The sequence below is a fragment of the Centrocercus urophasianus genome, unplaced genomic scaffold (genome assembly GCF_019232065.1).
Source record: "Centrocercus urophasianus isolate 14NV4802_14NV808 unplaced genomic scaffold, USGS_Curo_1.0 seq_1135, whole genome shotgun sequence".
Classification (NCBI taxonomy): Eukaryota; Metazoa; Chordata; class Aves; order Galliformes; family Phasianidae; genus Centrocercus; species Centrocercus urophasianus.
In genome coordinates, this window is record NW_024884293.1 from 1 (window position 1) to 19,223 (window position 19,223).

General features: G+C 62.1%; 1 protein-coding gene across 1 annotated transcript; it reads right to left on the bottom strand.

Moving 5' to 3' along the window:
* Positions 1 to 30: 30 nt before the first annotated feature.
* On the bottom strand, positions 31 to 18,000 carry RASGRF1 (Ras protein specific guanine nucleotide releasing factor 1). The gene is made up of 27 exons (XM_042809243.1): positions 17,725 to 18,000; positions 11,985 to 12,091; positions 11,495 to 11,642; positions 10,643 to 10,735; positions 10,087 to 10,340; positions 9,432 to 9,511; positions 9,043 to 9,236; positions 8,848 to 8,957; positions 8,564 to 8,682; positions 8,289 to 8,449; positions 8,101 to 8,164; positions 7,854 to 7,990; positions 7,434 to 7,516; positions 6,948 to 7,196; positions 6,486 to 6,856; positions 6,209 to 6,334; positions 5,934 to 6,104; positions 5,598 to 5,704; positions 5,112 to 5,224; positions 4,842 to 4,902; positions 3,501 to 3,604; positions 3,334 to 3,418; positions 3,017 to 3,214; positions 2,289 to 2,368; positions 1,639 to 1,756; positions 1,442 to 1,510; positions 31 to 168 (listed from the first exon to the last, which is right to left on the bottom strand). Exons 1-27 carry the CDS (start codon positions 17,998 to 18,000, stop codon positions 76 to 78), a joined length of 3,771 nt encoding a protein of 1,256 aa, XP_042665177.1. The 3' UTR covers positions 31 to 75.
* Between the last annotated feature and the right edge of the window lie 1,223 nt (positions 18,001 to 19,223).

Genomic DNA, 19,223 nt, shown 5'->3' on the forward strand with positions numbered 1-19,223 from the left:
CCCCCCCCCCCCCCCCCCCCCACTCCGGCATCCAACGGGAACACAGCTATGTACAGCGGGGGCAAAGCGCCCGGCTCAGGAAGGCAGCTTGGGCTCCATCCGCAGGGAAGCCCCATAGAGGGCCTCCTCGTCCATCACTCCAGACTGGTCCAGCAGGTACTGCGTCACCTGCAAAACGGGGGCAAGCATCAGAGCCCGTGTGGGGCAGCAGTGGTGCTGCAGTGGGGAAAGGAAAGGGCCGAGCAACGCCTGCGCTGAAGAGCAGTGCTGCAACCCCGCAGCAGATTGCATGAACCTGTCCCACCCCACAGCTGCAAAGTCCTCAGTTGCTCTTCTACTTTCTGTCCCCCGTTTTAGCAGGCACAGTGCGCTCTCTGCTGAGAACACCAAAGCCCAGTGGTTAACCATACTGCGGGGTTGGAAATAGATGATTTCTAAGGTCTCCCCAGCCTAAGCCATTCTATGATCTTAAGGCACTGCAATCAGGGAACACAGGTTCCTGCTGTAAGAGAGCTGCCAGCGAGCACGGCACAGCTCTGCTGTTAGCAGAAAGCCTGCCACCAGTTCCTGCCACCGCATGGACCCCATGGCATCACGGGCACCTGGTGCTGTGCCAGGGATGTGGGCAGCTGGGTTCTCCTCCTTCTGCAGAGCGGCAGCCCTGCAGAACCCCACAGCCCACACTTGCACACTGCGGTCACGCCATGCGGTGGCAGATGAAGCACAAGGGCGGCCGGGGCTTTCCATCACTGCTTGGGTGTTGGGGACAACACGTGGCAGAGGCCACCAGTGCTGGGGGGGGAGGGGAACACAGGGCAGGCTGACAGCCTGCAGCCCCAGTGGGCGCACAGGTGCTGCCCCACAACAGCTTCTCCCTGTGCCAGCAGAGCCCGGCTGCGTGCCTGGGGCACCCAGGCAGGATGCAGGAGGATGCCAAGCTCTGCGCAGAGCTGTTGCACGGAGCCACTGCCACCTGCTGCTCACAGCCATGCAGGGCATGGCATGCACTTTCTTTCTCCTCCTGCCTTTCCCTGCACTGCCCAGCCGAGGTCATGCTGCTGAGCGCTGAGCTCACCCGTGTTTGCAGAAAGAACCACAGCACACCAGCAGTCCTGCCTGCTAGGAAAGGTGACAGCAAAGGCACAGGGACACAGGGACAATGCCGACTCGCTGTGGCCAAGGCTCTGGTGCTGGGGAGCTGCATCCCTGTGCTCTGCCAGCAATGCAGCTCAGGGGACCTGCACTCTGCAGCATGGCACAGGCATGCCAAATGGCACTGCAGCACTGCTGGCACCCTCCATCCTCCCCATGCCACAGCCAACGCTGTGCTCACCTAACATGTTGTGTTCCTTACAGAGGCCCCGCAGCTACACCAAAGGTGCTGCCAGAAACCCAGGCTTAGTTCTGCAATGGGGGCAGCGGGAGCTCGTGGCTCTCATACCTTGGGCTGGTGCTCGATCTTGTAGGAAGTTTGCTGGAACTGGCGGATCTCTCTGATGATGTGGGAAATCTGTCCAGAGAGGAAACGAAACCATTGGTCACAGTGCAGCCATCACTGGTGATGCACCACCAGCACCACCAGCACCACCAGCACAACTCCCGGTGCTGCCCAGAGCTGCCTACGTGCCCAGCACTCACCATCCTCATTTTGGAGAAGTTCACCAGCCCATCCTCAGTGTAGTTGGGGGTGCCTTCCTCGATGAAGGCCAGGTCAGTCAGGTACATCCCCAGGTAGGGCACACATGGGGGGTCGCAGCTGCAGGAGCAAATCACAGACAACTGACAGAGAAATGTCCCCACCTGGAGCTTGTGTGGGCCCTGCAGGGGAGGGAGGAGGGCTGTGCCCTGCAGCTACTGGGATCTGAAGGGTTCTGTAAGGCCAGGAGCTCCAGGGCTCAACCCCACCATCTCCTTGCCAGCTACAGAAAAATTAACCAGAATTGCATAGGAGGAGTGTAATGAGAGTGGGTGAATTTGTCCCAGCACCTCAGGGCTCACTGAGGGCAGTGACTAATCAACCCCAGAGCTCAGGGGACGCAGGGAGGCAGGAAGCAAAGCACTGATGGGCGCAGTGCGGGTGGGCACACTGCAGGGCCCTGAGGGGCAGAGCACCCAGGGGAGAGGAGAGGAGGGAGAGGAGACCCGCTGCCCCTGGGCCACACACGGCGCTCTGTGCGGCACCACGCGACGCCACACGATGAGCATCTGGGGAAACCGGGCGTCAGAAGGGCACCCAGCCCTGCTCACCGCAGCGCAGCCCCCCGAGCAGGGGCACGGCCTTCACTCACTTTTTCAGCGCCTCCCTCAGGTTCTTGAACCTCCCCTCTGAGGACACCAGCTTCTGCAGCTTGTCGATCAGAGCCTTCGTCTGCAAGAGAACCAAAGCGTACCGTGGGGTGGCACAGGCAGGAACCCCCTGCCACCCCCACCTGCCCTGCCCGTGGGACCCTTCCTCACAGCAGCACTGTGAGTGGTGCACTGCTGCTGGGAACACGTGGAGGAGCAGAGCGGGTGCTGAGCAGAGCCCCTGCAGCACAGCACAGCACGGCAGAGCACAGCTCAGCACGGCATGGCACGGCACGGCACAGCTCGGCACAGTTCGCCACGGCACGGCACAGCTCGGCACGGCACGGCACGGCACAGCCCACAGCTCCCCGCCTCCTCCTTTGCCAGCGCCTGTCTTAATTCACAGGTTTAGCTCTTTGCAGCAAAAATATGAGATATTTCAGACTCAGAAGGAGCCCACACAGCAGTTCTGGCTCCGGCAGCCCCCGGGCTCCGGCAGGCTCGATAGAAGCTATTTCTGAGCCCAGTAAATCAACACAGGAGTTATTTCTGCTCGGCCATAATTGGTCCGAGGAGCCCTCAGAAAGAAAGAAGTGCCCACATGCACAAGGGCGCGCAGCAGCTATCTCCCTTCGGGGAACGCCCCTCCAGGCGCGGAGCTCCCTCCTGCACGGACCGACCAAACCGCGGCGCCCCGCAGCAGCCCAGCGCCCGCCCTGCCCGTGCCCACCTGCTTGGAGACCTTCAGCCAGGTTTTCTTCAGGCGGAAGATCGCGCTGCGGTTGAGGGAGGAGGTGATCTCCAGCACGGCGTTGTAGTTGTGCAGGCAGCGGCAGATGTCGGCCACCGCCACCCACTTCTCGATGGCGCTGACGCGCGCGGTCAGCTCCTCGTTGCGCAGGATCTCGGACGCAATCAAGTTGCTGACCTTCGGGAGGCAGCAGCCCCGGCATCAGCAGCGCTTTGGGCAGCGGCTCAGCCCGCACCCGCGTGCCGCACGCTCCGCTCTTTTTACCGCTCGCCATCCCGCCCCGCAGCCCCGCTCACATCATTGAAGTGCTTCGTGTTCTTCATGATGTACGGCGTCCGCTCGTTCTTCTCCAGCTTCATCCAGCCCTGCCCGAAGAACTCCCTGCAAAGGGCGGTGCCAGGTGACAGCTCGCTGCCGCGGCCGCGCCGTGCCCCACCAGCAGGACACCCCGCGCCCCACTCACTCGTAGGGGATCTTCTTGAAGACCAGGTGGTCGAGCAGCGTCAGCTGTTCTGCTATCTCCAGCGCCGAGTGATTCTCAAAGGGCTCCGCTTTGACTCCCTCAGCCTACGGTGAGGGCAACAACGAGGGCTGCTTAGGACCATCACGAGCAGTTTGGGTTGGAAGGAGCCCCCAAAGACCCTCTGGAACTGATGCCACGAGCAGGGACCCCACAGCTCCACCAGGTGCTCAGAGCCCATCCAGCCTGACCATGGGTGTCCCAGGGACGGGCACCGAGTTGGGACTTTCTGTACCTCAGGCTCATACGAAGGGCAAAGTCACCTGTGCCACGAAGCCCACCCGCCACTGCTTCTCTCCCTGACCCCATACAGCACTGGGGGATTCCAGAGCATTAATCACATCCATACGTGTATCCATGTGGACACGCACAGCCATCTGATCCCCACTGCTGACTTAATGGAGTGTCAGATCCCAGCACACCGGTTTGTGTAACTGCCGCCTTTCTGCCCTACATCTGCTTAATGAACAAAGCAGCAGGGAGCTGCAGCAGGAGCAGAGCAGCTCTGTGAGCACCCGAGGTGGGCACAGTGCAGAGCCCACTGCTGCCGGGATGGATCTCCCAGGGGATGTCAGAAAAGCAGCAGGAGCAGGATGCCCCCAGCCGATGGGCTGCTCCTGCCCCATGCCCGGAGCCCCTGTTGTCCCCAGGTGGAGAAACCCCACGAGGGGATCTCGCAGCTCCTGCACCCCAACGGGCACCCCAAGCCCTGCAGGGCACTGCCTTTCCCAGGTGTTGTCCTTAAAGCTCAGCTCCTCGGGGGAAGCAGCAGAGCGAAACCCCTGTGTTTGTTTGCATGCTCCACTTCCAGGGCAGTTTGCAGCTCCAGTGATTGCAGACAAAAGCCTTAAAACCTGAAGGGACTCAAAGCCTGCAGAAAGCAGCGTGCAGACCAGAGGGCAGCAGCACTGTTGTTTCAGGCGCACCAGGCCACGCTGGAGTGCTTCTGTTTTTTTCCAGGCTTTGTTTTCTCTGAGTGCAGAAAGCAGCAGCAGCACAGTGCTCACCCTGAGCTCTGTAAATGCACAGCACGTTCCCTGCGCTCTGCTTGGAGCGATGCTGGCACAGCATCTGGAGCCCACGGCCAGCAGCACTGGTGCAGCTCTGGGGGCTCTGGGAACCCACCGGGCATCCCTGCACCCTGCGGGCTGCCCATCTCTGTGCCCCTGCAGCACCGCCAGTGGTGCAGATGGATGGATCCAGATGGGGGCTGCTTTGGTGCTGCCGTTTCCAGCAGCGGGTCACCAAGGCTGCCGTGCACACCAAGCAGCTGACAGAGCTCACCATCTGCACCACTTCCTCCAGCGTGGTCTGGTTGTCCCCCGGGTCCTCCTGTGTCAGAGTTCTGCGGCACAAAAGGATGCAGCACTTAGAATCGTGGGAAAGGACCCCAGAACCGCCCCCCCACCCCCTTCCCCCCGCAGGCTGGGTGCCTCCCATCAGCTCAGGCTGCCCAGGTTCCCATCCATGTCCTCAGGCCCACTTTTACCCTGGGAGCAGCCACGGGAGCCCAGAACTGCACCAGGAGAAGTGAACCCTCCACCAGCCCTTCACCTGATGATGTTTGCAGCTGCTTTCCTCTCCTGAGTCAGGAGCTCGGGGTCGTGAATCACCTCCTCCAGAAAGCTGATCACCCTGAACTTCAGCTCTTCATTTGTTTCAAAGTCCTGCCAAATCAGGCACAGCTGCGATCGATTTCACTCACAGTGCACCGCAGCGCTACGAGGACGGGGGACACCAGGCAACACCACGGCCGCTGACCCTGATCTCAGCCTGCTGACTCCTCCCAAGAACCAAACCCCAGTGATGCTCTTCCCCACAGCCCCGTGCCGTGGTGCCCTGCTGCATCCACAGCACTTCCCATCTCCCTGCGTCCACTCATTTGCTTAAGGAAAGAAAAAAGATCCAAACTGTCTTCTTCAAACAGCTGAGCCCACTGCCAAACCTGTGCCAGCACTGAGGGACCCCAAAGAGCACACCCAGCCCCCCTGAGCTGCCCTGAGCCATGGGGACACCACTGCCCGGAGCCCCCCGCTGCACCTGCGAGTGCTTGGAGACCCAGTGCCGCAGCACATTGAGGACCCTGTTGGTGGCTGCTCTCCGGATGACGAACTCCTTGTCCCCGTTCCGCTGGTCGGTTGGGAAGCCTGAAAGCAGGAGCACTGCTCAGCACAGCCACAGTGCTGCCAGGAGTACTTTTAGGATTGCAAGAAGGAAAAGCCTTATTTTTACAAGTGCCCCAATGCAGTCGAGCTGCATGTGCAAGGGGCTTGGCAACGTGCAACCTGCAGGGCCGCAGTACTGCTGGGGGCAGCAGCCAAACCCAGCGGGGACGGGCGCACGCAGACCCTGACCCTGCAGAACCCAACCCCGCACCTGCACTGGCCAGCGACATGCGCCGGTACTTCTCCTTGGTGGGGGTCCCCTCGTTGGCGCCCGCCGTGGCGATGGCGAAGGCGGAGGCGGCAGACAGGGCGCTGCGGGTGGTGTCCAGCTCCCGGCAGGATGGCATCACCACACCGTTGTTGTAGGAGAACAGGGAGAAATCTGGAGGGGGAACGGCAGCGCTCAACCGCAGCTGCAGCCCAGCCGGGTCCCCCCATCCCCGCAGCAGCCCGCAGCTCGCCACAGGCGCCGCGCTCACAGCTCACCTGAGGAGTTCTTGCACTTGATGGACATGGGAGTGGTGGGAGATTTTGTTGGTGAAGCTTCAGCCTCCGCCTCATCGCTCTGGTTGGGGTCGGTGTCGGACTCCTCCCGGACGGACACGTCTGAGCCTGGTGAGCAGGCAGCGCTCACTGCCAGCACTGCGTGCGGTGCGGCCCCGTTTTGGCACCCCGGAGCTGCAGCCCAGGCACCCGTATGATGGCGATGTGACCCCAGCAGGTCACAGCCGGGGCACCACCTGCCCTTCCCACGAGGACTCACTCTGCTTGCTTGGCAGCATCTCCTCCTGTTTCTCCGCGGCCGCTTCCCCTTCATCAGGGATCTTGTTGGGGTAGCTGCTGGACACGTACAGCTTGTTGATGTCCAGGGTGGTCTTGCTGAAGGGGCCCATGGAAGAGTACATGCTTGCATAGCCGTTGGAGGAGCAGCTGAGCGCCGCCAGGTCCAGCGCCTTGCCCCCAGTGATGATGGGGATGTTGAGGGAGAGCTTCCTGCGCCGGCTGGGGGACGACGATTTGGTGATGGAGAGCGGCGGCGGCGAGGAGAACTTGCGGTTGGCGCGGGGGGACTTGGGGGGCTCGCCGTAGAGCAGCTTGGTGTTCTGGCTGCTGGCAAACAGCAGCTCCAGGGACCTGCAGGAGGAGACGGGAGCCGGCACTCACCCTGCAGCACAGCGTGGCACGGAGCGCCACCAGGTGGGAGACGGCGCACACAGAGCCTCACCGCGCAGGGATGGCGCTGATGGGTTTCTTGTAGATCGTGATGAGCTTGTCGAGAACGACCAGGGCGGTGGTGAAGACGCGGTACGAGTGCAGGAACGTGTTCAGAAAGTCGATGCTCAGGAAGCGCAGGTCTGTCAGCCGCTCCAGCAGCCGTTCCACGCTTGCATAGCGGATCTGGAGGACCTTGCAGGAATTCATCGTTTTACTGAACCTAATGTCAACATCATCACAATACAAGCTGGCATCAGACCTGCAGAGAAACAAGAGATCTGTGGCTCCAGCCTGAATGAGACCGAGAGCTGCAGGGCAGGAGCAGCCGCACTCAAGGCATGCAGGGACTGGGGATGGGGGTGCCGGGGGATGGAGCCCTGCTCACGGGGTGCCTCGGGGCTGCTCCGGGGAAGGCTGGGTCCCAGATAAGTGGCAAAGCTGGGGCAGGGCAGAGCCCTGTGGCCATGAAGTGCACAGCATTGCCCACAGCACTCACTTGATCATCTGTGGCACGGTGACCTTGGAGTTCTCCTCGAAGGCATTCATCATGAGCCCATTGCAGCGGATGTTGTCCACGCACTGTGAGAAACAGTGGGGGACGTGGGAGGGGGCAGTGGTGGCAGAAGCACCTTGCTCCCTTTTTTTCTCTTTTGGAGAAGAATTTTTTCCTAAAATCCAACTTTGTGCAAAGCAAGCACAGAGCTCGTAAGGCATTACCACATGCAGGGATCAGGGGAGAAGTCAACTCTAGGCGCAGCCCATAGGCAGCCCACAGGACACCCTGTATCCATGTGGTGCAGCTCTTGGCATCCCATAATTCACTTCCACTGTTTGAGCCACCAAACGCCAGAAACACCTTCTGGAGATGTTCTGCGGCCACGCAGCATGCATGCTGGCCCCCAGGGGCGAGCCATACCTGGCTGATGTCGCTGGTCCAGGCAGCCTTCTCCTGCCTGGAGGATGCCACGAGGATGACGGTGAAGGACGACGCGTCCTTCGGCTCCACCACAATCTTGAAGTCGAGATGGTCGATGTCCTGTCCTGAAGCTTTCGCTTTGGAGCAGAGCAAGCGCGCGCAGTGACATTGGATGGGGAGATGCACAGCCAAAGCCCCCCACCCCAAGGAAGGGCACAGGAACTGCGGGGCAGCGGGGGGTACCTACCGTCCTCGTCAGTGCTCTCCTGCTCCTCGATCAGCGTGCAGTCGATGAGGGAGATGACGCCATTCTGCAGAGTGGGAACTGGGGTCAGCGGCAGGATGGTAAATCCAGCCACAGCGGGGTGGGGAGCCGCTGCCCCGGCCTCTGCTGCTCTGACAATGACAATGCCATGCCCTGTCCCCACTGCCCACCTTGGTGAGGTGCAGCTTGCCGCCAGAGCCACGTGTGCAGATGATCAGGTGCTTGGAGAAGAGGAAGCACTGCCGCTCACCCTCCTTGCGCAGTGACAGAGAGCCCAGCCGCCCGCGTGTGATCTTCCCCTTCTCTGACATCGGCACTTGGATGAGGGACCCTGCAGGGAGAGCCCCCATCCCTGGCTCTGGCTGGCTCCGTGGGGTGGCAGGGACAGCATGCGCCATGGGGTGCTGCACTGACCGAGGAGGGCACGGCAGCAGGAGCACGGTACCTTGTCGTACAAAGGTCTGGCTGGTGTCCAGCAGAATCTCACAGCCCTCGATGATCATCCTCTCTATTGCCAGATTTTTTCGGATGTTCTCGGTCTCACTCACTTCATCGTGCATTATCCTGAAGGAGGGAGGTGAGCTGCAGTGACACGCACCCAAGCTGCTCCGCAGCTCCCTCGAAACAGGCTGGGTGGCTGCGCTGGGTAAACTCACAAATGAAGGGACATTCCCAGAACCACCACCTCCATCCATACCGCACAGCCCTGTGTCACCCCACGGCTCTGACCTGGAGAGCTCCTCCAGCTTGGACTTGGCGTAATCCAGGCTGTTCCTCTCCACGTGCTCGTGCGGGGTGTGCGCCAGCAGCTCGTGCAGCGTCAGGATGTACCGGGGGATCTGCAAACAGAGCAGAGAGGGGCTCAGCAGCACAGCACAGGGCTGGGGCTGGGCTGGGGCACGGGGGGCTATCAGCCACGGTCACCTGGAACATGGGGTAGGTGAGGAAGGTCTCCAGCGTGCGCTCCTCGCAGTCGGGCTTGGCCTCGTAGTGCTTCAGCAGCTTGTCGAAGTCGCGGTTCTGCTTGCAGTGCGCCAGGATCTGCAGGCTGTACTGGTGGTTCCGCACAAACTCCTGGTAGATGTTCAGCATGGGCAGCAGGATGTCAAAGAGGTCGGCTGCAGACAGAGGCAGCAATTGGCTTTCTCCATTTATTCTTTTTTTTTTCGCTCAGGCCCACGCCTGACGTTAACGAGGCTCAGGGGCCGGCAGTGCTGCGCTTCACCGCTGCCAACAATTAGCACAAAGTCTGCCGAGCCTCGTTAGGACAGCAGCGAGGAGCGGGGAGCAGAGCAGGGCCGAGGGGCACTCACCCAGCACGAGTGTCGGCCAGCTGGATATCCTCGCTTTCAGGCCTTGGTAAAAGATTTGGTGCAAAAACATGATCGTTTCGCTGCAAAGAAACCCACAGGCATAGGGCAGATGAACAAGAAGAGATAATCATTGGACCAAGTCACCCCCCAGCTGTGTGTGGGGCAGCCTGGTGATGAGTCCTGCCAGGGGGGCTGCAGGGAGGTCTCAGGACAGTAAGTGGGCGCTCGGCAGCACCCTGAGCCCCTGAGCCTGGGGGACCCCACCATCTCAACCCCACAACGCAGCATCGCCTCCTCTGTGCCCAGCGTCTCCTCCGTGCACAGCACCAGGCACCTCTTTGCAAAGCCCGCTCCCCCTGGCTGCAGGCTGGGAGCTAACCAGGATTCCCCTTTGCTTACTCCTGCTCCCTGTGAAATGGATGCCCGCTGCTGGTGGCTGCCCCTTGTCTCCACGTGCTGCCAGTGGAGCGATGCGTGTTTAATTCCCAACAGCCAAAAAACCATCCCTGCATCCTCCAGGCCTGGCAGTAACGCTCCCCTCCCTGCACCAACACCATGAATTTGGTTGGATTGCTCAGAACAGGATCACGGAACGTTCCCAGCTGGAGAGGACCCAAAAGGAATCCAACCCAGACGCTCCCAAGCCAGAGCCCACCTGTTGAGGAAGATGCTGCTGACATCATCGTGAGTGATGGGCGGCTTCTTGGAGCTGGCAGCCATGCGCAGCGGCCGCAGGAAGTTGTTGACCAGGATGTGCAGCTGCTGCACGTATTCAGCCTCGGCCTCCAGCATGCTGAACACCACCTGGTTCCTCTTGCGCATGCTGTCGGCATGCGGGGACCTGATGTAGTCCTGGATGATGGTCTTCCACTTCCTGCGGCACAGCCAGCCACGCAGGAAGCTCTGCACCTGGGGGAGCAGTGCTCATTAGTGCAGGCTGGCTCATTAGCACAGGCTGACTAACCTAACCTAACTGGGCAGGCTGCAGCCCATGGTGCCGGCAGCAGCCAGCAGTGCTTCTGTGCAGGTGAATGTGACCCCCCCGAGAAGGCTGCTCCCTCCCGGCCACGTGGATGCGAGGCAGCACTGCTTGGCAGCAGCTCCATGTGGGTGCTCAGCCCAACGCAGCTGTGGCTGCCCAGCTCAAAGCCCAGCTCCCCTCTAGCATCCCCACATCGGCCCGGCAGCTCCACGCCCCGGCTGTGCCGAACCTTTTTGATTTTCTTGATGTCACTGTCATCGTCGCTGGGCGCGCTGCTCTGCACCGACTGGATGCGTTCGTGGTCCTTCAGCAGGGAAGCGATCTGCAGCACAGGGACGGCAGCACACCTGCAGTGTCCTCACAGCAGGACCCGGCAGTGCTGCGCTATGGACACAGCGCAGTGGATGCTGCCCTCGGTGGGGTGGCAGCGGGGATGCAGCCGTGCCCCCACCCTGCCCGAGCCACAGCCAGCACCCAGCACAGCGTGCTGCACTCCTTGCCATGCTTCTCACCCCTCTATGCGCTGCTTCACCCCCACCCACAGCCCTGCAACCATTGACAAAGCTACGGGAAAAGGTCTGGAAAAAATGCCACCCAGAAAAAAAACGTCAGGAAAAACGAATTCTGATTTTATAGACAGATAGGAGAAAGAAGAAAACTTTCAAAGAATACTGGAAAGAAAAGAAAAAGTAATAACCTAATTTTGGGGATAAAGAGGAAGAAAGGAAGGTTTGGGTTTCAGGTAGACACCAAATGAGATTATTCCAGATTCCATATCAACTGATGGACTCTATCTACTAATGGCTGGCAGTGCTGTGCCCTAAGCAAGTTGTACCCTATTTGCCCCACCTGTCCCCATCCCTGCACAGCCCTGTCACAGCCCACACGCAGTGCCCTGCTGCGGCACACAGGGCAAATCCCAGCAGGCAGAATGCAATGGCAGGGAGCCCCCATCCCTCCCCAGGATCCATTTCTCCACCCAGCGCTGCCCCCACCCCAGCAGCCACGTGTGACCCAACCCCCTGTGTGCCCGCAGCACGGTGCCCGCAGTGCCCGCTGCAGCGCCCGGTCCGCCCCGCACCTCCGCCTTCAGGCGCTCGATCTCGATTTCCCCATCCTCAATCTGTTGTCGGAGTTGCTTGGCAACAGTTTTCTCCGTTTCCACGATCTGAAGTAAATGGAGGTACTTCTGCATCAGAGCCTCGTGCTCCGTGGCCAGGGTCCTGTAGCTGTGAGCAGACACGACTCTCAGCGTGGCCCCGAGAGCCCCAGGCACACAGCACCCCCCAGACACACAGCGCAGTGGGACCCACAGACGGGATACAGAGAGCTGCATGCATCTGAGCCACTCGCATGCACCCCACGTTGCCATCCCCTCCTTGCCATCAGCCTTCCCACCAGCGGATGCTGCACCAATACGGCCCAGCACAGCAATGCCCACTCCGACAATCCCATTCCCAACCATTTTTGCTATCCCCAATGGAAGCCCTGCAGCCCGCTGGCCCACGCGCTTGACAGGGGTGGGGTGCAGAAGCAGCGACACACAGATGGCACAGGGCAGCCCTTGGTACCTGGCGTGGGCAATGGCCGCCACCCACTCGTCACAGTCCTTGGCATCCTCTGTGCGCAGCTCCAGCGTCTTCTGGTTCTCATGGTTGAAGTTCACGGTGAAGTAATGCTGTGGGGGGAGCAGGACAGGTCAGGAGGGTCCCTGTGGTCAGCAGCACGTTGCTCTGCTCACAGCTGCAGCACTGCTCCAGGAGCACAGCCATGGAGCTGCAGGGGGGACACTGCTATGAAACACAGAGCAAGTACCTCCGTCCTCTGGGCACTGCCAGATCCCAAATGCACATGAACACAGCACAGCCCAGGGCTGCAGGCCAGGAGGGGGCCTTCCCCTGCACAGGGGATGCAGTGCTGCATCCCTGCCATGTCCCATCACATCCCTGCTGTCAGGACCCCGCACAGAGCCGTGCCCCACGCGCAGCAGCGCCGGCCCTGGGCACCCTGGTGGCCGCAGCAGGGCAGGACGGGCGCAGCAGCTATTTTCAGCTTCCCTTGACATTTACAGTATTGGTGTTAATTGTGCGGCGGCGGCAGCCCGCGCGGCCCCAACCTGCGCTGTTGCTGTGCTTCCCTGCTGTCTCCTAGGAGACAGGTAACGCGCAGCACTGCCGCCAGCTGCAGGGCCAGGCAGAAACCTGCTGGAAAAAGCTCCTTCTGATGCTGTCTGCTGCTCTGCTGCGGAGTTCAACGAGGGCAAGCAGGTACCACGGCTGCTAGGAGAAGCCGCAAGGATGGGGGTGAGGGGCAAGGAGCGCAGCACCCGGTGTGCCTGCAGCGCCCACAAGGGGCTGCATTCACCAGGTAACAGCCAGAAACAGCCCCGGCCTCGCTCAACCTGACGGCTCCTGCAGGGACCTCCACTGTGCTGCATCCTCCCAGCACAGCCCCAGAGCTGACTGGTTCAGCCTTGCACACTGGGATGGACCTCGGTGCCACATCCTCATGCCCCGCAACTGCTGGGGGAGCCCTCCCTCCCTCCCTCTGAGCCACGTCACCCCTCCACCTCCTCTCTCCCAGCCCAAAGGCTTCTAGGGGCAGCAGGACGCCCCTGACAGACACCCATCCAGGTTCCAGAGCTGCATGGGTGGCCATGCCTCACCGCGGTGCTGCCGTGCCCTGCACTGGCCCTGGAGCCGTGCACACCGTGTGCTGTCACTGCCATCATTCCCATCCAACGCCCAGGAAGCGCAACGTGCTCCGAAGGAGGAAGTTATTTTATATTTGAATAATACAACTCCCACCGCCTGTTATCTCCTCCTGAATTACGAGCCTCCGCCGTTATCTCAGCCACACATCGCTCCGACAGCGCGGGAACGGCTCAGCAGCGCTCACTGTGCTGGGGGCACAGAGGTGGCACTGGAGCCAGCAGCGCCAGCAGCCCAAGAGCAGGCAGAATACCCCCATCCTGCAGCAGGCACAGCTCCTGCAGCTCACGCTTCTTCTCGCTGCCTTTTCTGCTCACTGGAAGCTCTCATTAGCACACGTCCGTGGAGGCACTCGCAAACCACCTTTCATCAAACCTCCCCTTGCTCTGCTTTCTGAGAAACAAGACCTCGGGTCCCTCATTACAGGCATTTTGCAGCACCTCCTGCAGTGCCCCCCGCAGGCTCTGGGCACTGAGCATCCCCCCTGCTTTATCCCCAGGGTGCAGCCGATGGCGGCTCTGCCTGCAGGAACGGCGCGGGAGCATTTCAGGTCACCGTGAGCAGTGCTGAAAGCAGCAGCAGGCGATGCTGAGTCCTTCCTCCAGGGCCAGAGCTGCCTGAGCTTCACAGGGAGATGCTGCAAGTGTTTTTCAGCACCGGCAGAGAGTGTATTCTGCTTTTGCCCCGGCCTCCAAAACCCCCAGCTCAATGACACTGAAGTCATTTAGTCTGAGGCAGACACCAGCGCGAAAAATCCCAGCTCCAGAAGTCCAATAAACTCCAGCACCTGGATGCTGCGTGTGGCCACCAGGTGCTGAGCTGGGCAATGGGCAGGAGCGCAAATCCACAGCACAGCCACTCCTGCAGGAACTTGCATGCTGCTCCCAGTGCCCATCATCCACAGCCCAGAGCAGCTCAGCTCTGGTGCAGGCTGCACTGCTGCATCCCCAATCCTGCATGGCCACAGCAGCACAGCTGGCACAGCGCAGGAGGTGCAGCGTGCAGGGAGCTGGCCTGGCACCTGCTGCAGCCCTGGTCCCCACACCCCACCCCAGCACCTCAGTTCCCTGTTGCTCCAGCAGAACAGCCCAGCAGCAGCCCAGCTATTTTTATCGAGACAAGAGCGCAACAGCAGAATGCTGCTTGGGAGCTATTCCTGCTTCCAGAACCTCAACAAATGACTTTGAATTAATGAAGGAGACTACCCAAGTGATTAACGTGCAGGGATGGCTATGCACAAATGTCCTCCCTCGTGTCTGATGTCCCCATGCTGGTGCTGCTGGCGCAGCCGCGCTGCCCTCTGCCAAGCACACAGAATGGAGGCAAAGCAGCACCTGCTGGGAGTTGTGCCGGGCATCTCTGAGCACCCCAGGACTCACATCCTGCTGTCCCAGGGTGCTGAGATGCGCAGGACCCCCAGCAATGCAGCTGGGAGCCATGCACAGGGTTCTCCCACGCTTGCCTCACACCCACCCCAGCTCCCCATGGGGCTCAGCAGGACCCACTGACACTCAAGGGCCACACCTGTGTCCTATTCCCACAGCCTTATCCTGCTCCCATGCTCAAGGTGGGGGACACCTGAGCTCCTCCATCCTGCACATCCCCAGCCAAAGCCACCAGACAGCTGCAATGAACGTGTGTGCCACCGCAAAGGGAGCTCCGTGCAGAGTGCAGTGGTGCCCCCTCACAGTGCTGCAGGGGGACAGGCAGGGTGCTGCTGCCATCCCCCCTGCACAGCACCGGGTGCTCCAGGGGCACCGAACCACAAGATGGGACCGAACACCTCCAGCACTCACAGTAAGGAAGGGAACAGCAGAGTCAGGCCTGACACAAGCAGAAGCACGGCTGCTTGGGACAGTGGAGCCCATCTGACACCGCAGACCTCATCACCTGCTGGGACAAGACGCAGCACCACGCTTTGTGCCCACACTCGGTGCCATCGGCCAGGTCCCAGCAGGCACAAGGCACTTCCACCTGGAGCTGAGAACATTGCAGCAGGAGCAGCCTGCAGCCCCTGCCCCACACAGGACAGCTCTGCTGGGCTCCCCACAGCACCACCCCACCCGTGCCTGGTGATGCTGCACAGGGACACACATGTATACAGCTCACAGGCCAAGGTCTGCCCAAATATTCCAAAACTTGATGTCAGCAGGGCTCCATTCCCAACGCCCCTGGTGCAACTCTGCGTTGCTGTCACACAGCTCACTGCAGACACCTGGGCAAAGCACGGGGCTGGGAGCAGCACCGTAACCAGGGGCATCCCCACCTCGGCCGTGTGACAAAGGAAGCTGCCAGCCAAGGGGCAGGCAAACGCTTCTGAGGTGCAGAAAGCACTGCGATGCCCCCTCAGCTCCTCTAGGTGACTGCTGGGGCAAAATGCGGGCTGTGACTTCAGCTCCTTTGTTCGTACAACCTCTGTAGAAGACTCTGTTGTCCCCGGATGTCCTTATTTGGATTTCCATGACAAATGTGGGGGAAGGGTTTTTTGTCCCCTGACATCGCCCTGTCCTTTGGCTGAGACCGTGTGAACTGAGAGCCCACAGCCAGCGAGCAGCACGCACCCCGAGCCCCCCGCACTGGGGACGCGGTGCCCGAATCCTCTGTTCTGCACCTCCATTTGCCAAATAACTTCACTCCTTCCCTCTCCCATGCGCTGCATGCTAAGCACGCTGCGTTCCAGAGAAAAAAAAAAAAAAAACCTGCAGCAAAGCAAAATAGGTGAACATGAAAACAGAGAGCGCTGGGAAGGCACAGCCTTTGACATTTCTCCTTTGTGGAGCATTTGAAACCTTTTGGGTTTTGCTTTGGTTCGGAAGGAATCCAAACCCAAAGGCACTGTCTGAAAGGAGCCCCATGCTCACGGCTGAAGCCCGGATGGGTAAATCCCCTCCAATTAATGGTGATCAGGGGCGATGCTAGAAATTTCCTCCACACCTTTGAAAGAGCCGCCGCTGCCGGGCGCAGCTCTGCACCGGCACGGGAGGAAGCAGCCCCTCTGTTCTGCAGAGCTGTCACCCCCCAGCCATCCTGTACTGAGCGGGCTGCAGAGCTGCACCATCAGCATTCCGCTGCTCATCCCATCTGCTGGGAGATTAATCAGTTTGCGGAGCTGTGGGCAACCCAGTGCCCGGGTGCTTCCATCTGCATTTGTCCCAATAACGAGCCACGGTGCAGAGCCAGGCGCTGGCCCCGGTGAATCAGTGCAGAGCAGCAGCCCTGCAGGCAGCTCATGGGGCAGGAATTGCTGTGCCCCACGGGCAGATCAACACAAACGGATCCTCAGGGTGCACTGTGAAATCAGAAGGGATGGTGACAGCCTGCCCTCAGCGTTCCCCAAACAGAAAATTCCTCCTGGACAAATAAGAGGACTCAAAACCTGGCTAATGAGCCAGGATCAAGCTATGGAGCTGCCCTGGGGCACAGCAACAAACCAGGGGGCGGTGACCCCCAGCCGACACACAGCCTTTGCTGCTGCTGCTGCAGGCAGAGCTGGAGCACGCAGGAGCCACTCAAAGGCGACGGAGCTGCGAGGGCACCGCTGCCGCACAACAACAACAGCAGCGTTCAGCCAGAGCGGAGCGGCTGCAGCAATCGCTGCCAGAGCTGTGCCACGGCTCCGAGCTGCTGCGGCCCCAGCGCTGCCGTGCGTTGGGTCGCTGAGCGTCGGGGATCAGCGGCTCGCCGCCTCTCTGCAGGCCGCTTTATCGGCCCCGCTCCCCGTCTGACTGCGGGGCCACATTATGCAAGAGCTGCAGAGCCGGAGCACGAGGCGCGGGGCCTCCTGCGAGCAGGCAGCCGGGGCTGTGCAAGCACTGCTTCCCGCAGCCCCACGCGGGCACCGGGCTCAGCGCGTGCCCACACGCAACGCACCGCGGCCGCGGGGCGAACCAGCACCGGCCCGCTCTGCAGCTCACGGCACAGCGCCGTGCCGGTGGGAGCTGCTTGCGGTGCCCCACGGAGCCGCCGGGACCCACCGCACCCGCAGGCATCGACAACTGTGCTGCGGGCGCAGCGCTGCTCTGCGTGCCCTGGGGGGGGCACCGCGTTTCCAGGCGGGCGTGCGGCAGGGGGCGAAGAGCGGCACCCAACCCCAGAGCTGCACGCAACGCTCAGAGCGCGGCTTTTCCTCAACGACCCGTTCCCGGCGGTGCCCGTGGGAGCCTCGTGCCGCCCTCGGCTCCGTGCCGAAACCATGAGGCCGATCGGCGCGGACGGAGCACCCCGATGGAGACGGGGCAGCCGCGGCCGCTCCGCTCTCCCCGTCCCCCCACAGGGCGGCAGCCGCACAGCGCCCGGCGTGGCCGCGCCGCGGACACGCGTGGGCTCCGCTGCGCAAAGCACGAATTGCGACCGCGGGGCGGCGCCCTGCGGCGATTAGAGGGGTAATTAGCGAGGCTAATTGCGGGACCCGTCACCCCCCACCCCCGCGATCCGCCCCAGGGACCGGCGGCGGCGCCCCGGGAGCACCACCCCGCCGCACCCCGCGTTCCCCGGCCGCGCTCACGCGTGGGCAGAGGCCGGGCGGCTCCGCGGGGGGAGCGCGGCACCGGGAGCGGGCGGTGCGGGGGCAGCGGGCGGTCGGGCGGCCCCGGGCACCCACCTGCTTCTCCAGGGAGTCCTTGGCCGAGAGGGAGGGCTTGGGGGAGGGCGCCCGGTCGCAGACGCAGCCCTCCAGCAGGTAGAGCCCCGAGGGCCGGGAGCTGGAGTCGGTCTCGAAGTAGAAGAGCATGTTCTGCAGCAGCGCGAACCACTTGGTGTGCCATTTTGTGTTGTCGGAGCTCCGCTTGCTCAGATAGCCCTTTCTGGCGCCGTCCTTCTTCGCCAGCAGCCCCAGGTAGGTGACGTGCCCGTCATTGAGCCGCATCCCCTTCTGCATCTTGGTGGGCTCCGCGGCTCCTCACATGGTCCCCGGCGGGCAGGCGGCGGGCGGGTACCTGGCGAGCAGCCGCAGCCCCCGCGCCCGCATCAGCGGCGCCCGCTGCCCCCGGAGAGCCGCCGGCTCCTCATCTCCTCGCGCCGCCGCCCGGCCCCGCGCTGCGCTCCGCTCCGCTCCTCCCGCGGCGGCGGCAGTGCCGGGGGAGCGCCGCGTCCCGGAGCCGCGTCTCCCGCAGGCGGCGGAGTCATGTGACGGTGCCAACGCCGCCACCGCCGCGGACGGCGGCACCGGGACGCCCCGCGCCGCGGACGGATGGGCGGATGGCTCTGCCCCAACGACGGCTGCGGGGGCGGCCGCGCCGCGCCGCCTGGGGTCGGCCCCCCCCTCCTCTCCTTTCCCCTCCCCGAGGCGCCGCTCCCCGGGGCCGCCCCCGCGGGTAACGGCGCTGCCGACCTCGGAGCGGCTGTCGACGGATGCCCCGCGCGCCGCCGGACGGACCCCGGCCCGAGGGGAGCTGTGGGCAAAGGAGCCCCGAGGCGAGAGGGAGCCCGGAGCCATCGGGAATCGCGGCCGGTGGGGGCCCTGAGCCCATCGTAAGCCCCGGCTTGCCAGGATCCCGCTAAGGGAGACCCCCAATAAGTGGGACTCTCAGTAAGCGGGACTCCCGGGCTGGCTGTGACCCTCGGGCCGGCCCCGAACCTCAGAGCTTCGTGGCTGTGCTCAGCCCCATAGAGCAGCCCAGCCCTTGAGCATCCTGGGGAAGCAGCCCCACACCCAGTGCTGGCTGTGGTCCGCCCCACGTGGTGTGTCTCACACACGGTCTCACACACAGCCCCACACCTCCTGACCCCACAGGGTAGATGGAGGTAATCCCACTCCCATCCACTGCAGTCCTTGAAGTCGGGGTGGTCCCACGGCACAACGAGAGAGCAGCACCTGCAGCACCTCATCACAGCCCTCCAGCTGCACAGCCACTGCTGGAGGTCACAGGGGGGAGAAGAACGCAATGTCTCTGTTCACCTCCGTGCATCTCGCAACTTTAATCTTTAAACGGCATTCAGGCCCGGAGCGCTGCACAGAGCGGAGCAAAACAAGCACTGCTGGGAGCCGAGACTGGGCAGGGTTGGGGGCAGGTGCTGCCCATCTCCTGGGGGCTGCCAGGAGTCCCAGGTGGGCCAGAGGCCACGGTGATGTGCACACACAGCAGCTGGGGTGACGATGGA

Excerpts from the sequence above, each read along its gene's own strand:
- RASGRF1 (XM_042809243.1), bottom strand. The coding sequence starts at position 18,000 with ATGCAGAAGGGGATGCGGCTCAATGACGGGCACGTCACCTACCTGGGG. Across the intron at positions 5,225-5,597 it reads GGGTCTCCAAGCACTCGCAG|GACTTTGAAACAAATGAAGA; the intron begins GTGCAGCGGGGG and ends CTGATTTGGCAG. Across the intron at positions 3,419-3,500 it reads TTCAAGAAGATCCCCTACGA|GGAGTTCTTCGGGCAGGGCT; the intron begins GTGAGTGGGGCG and ends CGCCCTTTGCAG.